At 32.9% G+C, this 7054-nt stretch overlaps 1 protein-coding gene across 1 annotated transcript; it reads left to right on the forward strand.

Annotated features, from left to right (window-relative positions):
- The first annotated feature begins 6063 nt into the window (after positions 1-6063).
- Positions 6064-6801, forward strand: LOC131075557 (UDP-glycosyltransferase 74E1-like). The gene has a single exon (XM_058012401.2). It carries the CDS (start codon positions 6064-6066, stop codon positions 6799-6801), a length of 738 nt encoding a protein of 245 aa, XP_057868384.2.
- The last annotated feature ends 253 nt before the right edge of the window (positions 6802-7054 follow it).

Raw genomic sequence — 7054 nt, forward strand, 5'->3', positions numbered from 1 at the left:
ACATACAAACTACAAGGTTTATCATATGGATGTTAAGTGTGCCTTTTTGAATGGGGACCTTGATGAGGAAGTTTATATTGAGCAACCTGATGGCTTTTCCCTTTCAAATGATAAAAACATTGTTTGCAAGTTAAGGAAAGCTTTATATGGATTGAAACAGACACCTAGAGCTTGGTATGCAAGGTTAGATAAATATCTTCTGAAGCTTGGTTTTACTAAGGGTAATGCTGACAGTAATCTATATTGTAAGGTCACTGATGATGATATACTAATTATTGAAGTATTTGCTAATGACATTATTTTTGGAGGTGAAGATAAGTTGCGCATGAAATTTTTTTTAAATGTGGAGAAAGAATTTGAAATATCTATGATTGGGGAAATGAAATTTTTCTTAGGTTTGCAGATTACTCAAATTGATAAAGGTATTTGCATCTGTCAAACTAAGTATGCTAGGGAATTGTTGAAGAAATTTGGTATGGAAGATTCTAAACCAGTAAGTAATCCTATGGTTACAAGTGAGAAATTGTCAAGGAAAGATGAATCTGCACTGGTAAATCCTACATGATACAAATCTATGATTGGAAGTCTACTATATTTGACTCAAACTAGGCCTGACATAATGAATTTTGTTTGTATTGCATCGAGATATCAGAGTGATCCTACATAAAATCATGAGAGTGCGGTGGAAAGAATTTTTAGATACTTGCAAGATACATCAGAATATGGTTTGTGGTACCCTAAGGATGATGACTTTAAATTATGTGCATACATAGATACAGATTGGGTAGGAGATGTTGATGACCGAAAAAGTAGTTACGATGGAGCTTTCTTTCTTGGAAAGAAGTTGGTTTCATGGATCGACAAGAAACAATCATGTACTTCTTTATCTAGTGTTGAAGCTGAGTATATTGATGCTACTACTAACTATACACAAGATCAATGGATGAAGTAAATGTTGAAGGACATCAAAGTGAATTGCATTGGACTGGTAGTTATTCACTATGATAAGTCTACTTCTATTGACATATCAAAAAATCTGGTATTTCATTCTAAGACAAAGCACATATCTATCAAGTATAACTTTTTGAAGGAGAAAGTGGAAGAAAATGAGGTTAGACTGGTTTGTGTGAACACTAAAGAGAAGATTGTAGATATTTTCACCATACCTTTTCCTAAAGAATCATTTATGTACCTCAGAGATAGGTTAGGGGTTTCTGCCCCTCTAGTAGAAAACTGATTGAAGCATTTTGGCATTAGTCCGGTATGCATTATCAAAGATGTTATTCATTCTAGATTGATATGAGCATACTACTGCTCAGGGGAGTAGTTAGCCTTAGGATTCAGTGCTTTTTGTTTTTTTCTTTGATATTTTTTTTCAAATTTCTAGCATTGATGTCAAAGGGGGAGAGATATATGTAAAAAACAAATCTTTACAGAGATATCATTCACAAGGGGAGTTTTGTCTTTGATTCAGAACTTCATTTCTATATCTTTGTGTGAGAAATTGTTGGTTGCCTTTCATTGGGGGAGATTTTCTTGGCATTTCTTGGTACTTAGATGTTTTTCACATCTATTGTTGTCATCAATGCCAAAGGGGGAGATTTTTGGTCATTTGGAGGAATTTATTATGTTTTGCATTGATGTTTTGTCATTGATGTCAACACTAGCTGTTTTGGCTGCTTTATCGGTATCCTTCTCGTCTCGGTAGGCCATTTTGGTTTCTAGTTTGATTATGATCCGGTATGCTCCGGTATGTTTGGGTTATGGAATTGGCTTATTCATACTACTTAGATTCATGTTCAGTCAAGTGATTTTGATCTAGTAATCGGATGCTATCTTGTTTTGCTAGTAAGCTTGGTTTGTTTTTCCGACAAGGGTTTCATTGGGAGAGTTTTATTGAGAATCTTTGAAGATATGCATAAGTGGTGTTGGTGCGCCTTCTAGTGAAGATTCAAGATGCTGATGGTGATCATTTTCAAGACTTGGCTGATTGGGATCATTTATTTAGCGTGTGTGGACCTATATTGGGTCCCAGTTTATCTAGGTTATGGATCGGCTTAATGTAACGTGTGGATTGGACATCTCGATGTGTTTCTGGGATGTCTTATGGGTTGGATATTATTTGTTTGGTCTTAGGCCGACATGTTTTATAGTTATGTAATTGGTTTATTGTCTGGTGGCTGACCTTATTGTTAATGGTCGAGGGTTTGTATATATATGATGTCAGATTGCATTGTAGATCATATATGTGAGGATGTAATGAGCGAATAATGTAATAATCATTTAGGGAGAAGATTTGGTCGATCATTGGTGATCAAGTTCAGTTTATGTAAGAGGATTTAGTCCTTTGGTATTGAGCTTAACCAGAAGTGTACTCAGGCATAGGAGATGCTATCTTTGCAGTTCATTCTTTTCTCTGGATTGTAGTCTGGATTTCTATGTAGTCACTGAGACTCCTTTTGTAATGAGAAATGCACTCTAGGTTGTTGGTCTTCCTACAAGTGCAACCCCTCAATTTTAATTCACATACTTACTATAGAAGTATTATCTAATTGTGGGTAGGCTTCCCACCATGGTTTTTCCCTTTACTGGGTTTTTCATGTACAAATCTTGGTGTCATGTGGATGGTATTCATCCTCTGATTATTGTTTATGCTTAATTGGTTTATCTCGTATTTCACGTATAGGTTGTGGTTGGAGGAGACCATTCTCCTACGGAGGTGGAAATGGATACTACTTGCTTTGCCTGGAACTTCTAGTTCGTGGTGGTTGTATATGCTAAAGGTTTTGGGTGCCTTAATAAAACCTTGTTAGGTTGTTGGAGCCTACAAAAAACCACTTTCATGGTTGAGGGATCTTGGAAAAACCCTCTTTTCTCTGCTCTTTTCAAGGATAGGCTGGATGTTGGTAGTTTTCAAGAGCCTAGTTTGGCCAGTTTTTGTTTTTGGTTAGGATCCGCTTTTGTTGTTGGTAGCCTAGAAACTTTGTTACAAGTTAAGGCAGCCTACGAAAACCCTTATTGTTGGCTGAGGGTGCTAGATAAACCCTTGATCTCTACTTTTAGATCTATAAGTTGATTTAGATATGTATTTTTTGCCAGCTTGAGTTGTATCTGGTTACTTTGTTGACTGGTTGGCATTGGTTCGATGTCACAAGGCTAGTTTTGTTTGTGGTTTTGCTATTGTTTAATTTTAAGTCATATCTTTGTAACATCTATTTGTTGGTTCCAGATCCGTAAAAAATCTAAAGGTTTCAAGTCCCTTCAAAACTTGTTGTACGGGGTTTCCAGTCCCCTCAAAATGTTTATCCTAATAAAAAACAATGAATGTGAGTTTAACATTAAAATTTTGAAGATAATATTTAAAATTTAAATACAAATGATTCAAAACACTTTAAGAAGGAAAAAAATATCACACCCTACACTTAAAAGTCACTAAATTTAGAATGTAACCTATTAGATATATCCCAGCTATGCATTCAATTTTTCCTTTTCATTCTACTTATTTGTCTATGCCTATGGAGAAGTCAATTATAAGTACATGTTTGGAAAGTATAGGCCATGGTTATGTAAATGGTCGATTCATCGCTTGTGGGAATCGATATATATGAGAATGCTTGTTGATGTTATATTCCCTCCTCTTGAGAAACTTACATTTGTGAAATTACTTTTCATTTTATGTAAACATCAACACACAGAGATCCACTTTGTAGCAAGAAGAAATACAATGCACTGTTGTAATATTTTCTATTATTTACATAAGCACTTCCCTCATATTACTTGTCATTTTATCTCAAAACAAAATAGTATCTGTTATCTATCTATTTCAATTAAAAATAAAAATAGTTTCCTTGCAATTTAATTATAAATGCAATGCAGCTGTGTCATTATGAAGTAGTGAAGTCTTAGTTGCATTAAATATGGGGTCATTGCATTAGCAAGAGGGAATTAAGCAACCTCATATAGTGGTATTCCCTATGCCAATCCAGGGTCATATTAATCCTTTAATGGAGTTTGCCAAGAGGCTTGTCTCCAGAAACCTCCATGTGACCTTCATCACTATAGCAAGAATTAAAGAGCGAATGATACAAGCTCAGGATGGGGAGGATGGGGTTGTTTCTCATGTGACCACTAATTTGAAGGATATAAGAATTGAAACAATTTTAGATGGGCTTTCTTCTGATAAGGAAGAGTCAAAAGACATAGACATGTTTCTTGATTGGAGGTCTTACATTTGAACAAGTGATAGAAAGGCTCAACTCTGAAGACAATAAAGTCTCTTGTATTGTTTTTGACTCTTTTGTAGATTGGGTTCCTGATATTGCAAACAAGTTTAATATTCCTATAGCATATTTCTGGACGCAGTCATGTGCAGTTTATTCTATCTATTATCATTTTTACGCAGGAATGGGTAAGCTTCCCTTAATCCAAATATTTACAGACTATCTTAAGTATTTTTTTTTATATTAACTGTTTATTTATGTTTTGTTAGAATACTCTTTGTAGCTCATACAATCATTTTGGTTTTTGGGATACTCTTTGCAACTTATGAAGTAGATTTTCTGTTTAATTGTTAGAATATAAATTGTAATTTATATAAATATTTATAAAATTAGATTTTTATTTTTTGTTTTTATGATATATGTTTTCTATGTTCATAAGCTATTCTTTAGTGTCTCATATTTATTTAAACATATAGAATTAATATCTATAATATTTGTGAAGGATTGTGGATTTTAAAAATTGTTTTAAACCCACTTCTTTCATTTTAGAATAAGCATTGAAAGTTTTTAATAAATTAATATAAATCTTTTATAGAAAATTGATTCATTTTATCAAGTGTTCAACTACTGCTTTACAATTATATAAATTTAAATTCATGTGTGTAGCTCATAAGCTTTCATTTACTATGTCATAATTTAAGTATATAGAACTAACATTTATAGAAACTTTTATATTTCAAATTTCTAAAATATAAATTAATGTGATTAATTAATCTTTCAATTATTATAACAAAAAATAAAGAGAAAGACTATCTTGTGATTTTCTTAATCTTTATGTTCTCCATCAAAGAATTCTTATTCTTTTTTTTATCATTTGCCATATCAAGGTCAATTTTTTGTTTTCAAATCTGTTGCTATGTTTTATATTTTTTTATCATTAGAAAAATGATTGTATTTATGCATTCATTACAACAATGATAATAATCTGAAAAATATATATTATAGAATGATTCCTATCAAATTATATCAATTATTCATAAATGTATTTATTTGTACGAAAATATTAAAAAGTCAATCTTTTATAACTCAACATTGAAATGTTTATCTCAGAAAAGATGAGTGATATATTACAAAGAAACTTTCATTTTTGAATGTTATCTACTTCAAAATAAAAATATTTGAAAAATTGTTATTGTATATAGTTTGTTATTCTCTTAAATGACTTTTTTTCTGGCAAATTAGATTAAAATAAACAAATCAAGAATTCTAAAGACAATACAAAATATTTTCAGATAGCCATAAAAAAAAAAAAAAAGTCTACCACAATTCCACCACCTCCAAGAACACATAATCCAAAAAAAGCAAGAAGAAAGTACGGGGATCAGCCTATATCATTCTAAACAAGATGGAATAAATGATTAATCTGCTGAAGGAAAAGAGAATCCCAATCTAATTGATAAAATTTTCATTCACCATTTTGTGATAGTGTTGCTATTTTTCTTAGTCCAATTAGATACACATAATAATAAATAGAATGATGTAATTAGATATAGATAATAATAATGATCTTGTAAAATTGGTTCTTCTACTATTTCAATTTTTAATATTGATTTCCACTTTATAATATTGGTGTCTAGTGAAAGCAAAAGATGAAGCAAGAGACTGTATAGCAATACCAGGGCTTCCACAGCTATGCCAATCAGACATTCCATCCTTTTTACAATAGTCAAATACATCTGAATCAATGTTGTGAGTGGTGCTGAACCAATTCAATACCATTTCTCAGGCCACATGGATACTAGGAAACTCCTTCAATGAACTAGAAAGCACAGAGATACAATCCATGGATTCCCTCATTCAAATAAGAACAGTAAGCCCTCTTGTTCCCTCGGCTTTCCTAGATGGAAACAATCCACATGACCAATACTTAGGCACACATCTTTGGAAAGCAGCATACTGTATAGATTGGCTCAATACAAAGGAAGCCTCCACTGTTGTATATATTTCCTTTGGTAGTTTAGCTGTCCTTTCCAAAGAGCAGATCATAGAAATAGCCCTTGGGTTGAAAGCTAGTCGACATTCTTTTTTGTGGGTGATTCATCCCGATCAAAGCAAAGAAGAAAATAACAACATAAATGATTTTCTAGAGGGTTTTCTTGAGGAAACTATGGACCAAGGGCTAGATGTGTCATGGTGTCCTCAGATGGCAGTGCTTAATCATCCTTCTATGGGAATGTTTCTTACACATTGTGGATGGAATTCTACGTTAGAGAGCCTCAGCTCGGGGTTACCTGTCATAACTATTTCTCACTGGAGTGATCAAACAACTAATTCTAAGTATATTGAAGAGGTGTGGAAGACTGGGATAAGATTGAATAAAGCAAAACATGGGCCAGTTGGGAGGGACGAAGTGGAGAAATCTATAAAGACAATTATGGAAAGTGAAGGTGGTCTAGAATTTAGGAAGAATGCTTTGCAATGGAAAACATTAGAAAAGAAAGCAATGGTGAAAGTTGGATCTTCTGATAAGAATATTGATTGTTTTGTTCATGAATTCATTGCTAGAAAATCACTGGCTTGACAGTAGTTATTGATTTTTCATTTCGAAACTAAGGCATTCATGATGGTTTGTAATGTGGATAAATTAATATATTATGTGCTTGTGGTTTTTGCCTTCTACACATACAATTGCAATTAGCTAGTAGCTCTAGGTATATACAAAAAAGATAAGTAGCAGGCATCTTGGTGTAGGAGCACCCTCAAAGAATATCAACACTCATGGGATGCCATGAGTATAAATGATGTAATTAGGTGTTAGAGTTGTGTCAAGGGCC

The sequence above is a fragment of the Cryptomeria japonica genome, chromosome 5 (genome assembly GCF_030272615.1).
Source record: "Cryptomeria japonica chromosome 5, Sugi_1.0, whole genome shotgun sequence".
Taxonomy (NCBI): Eukaryota; Viridiplantae; Streptophyta; class Pinopsida; order Cupressales; family Cupressaceae; genus Cryptomeria; species Cryptomeria japonica.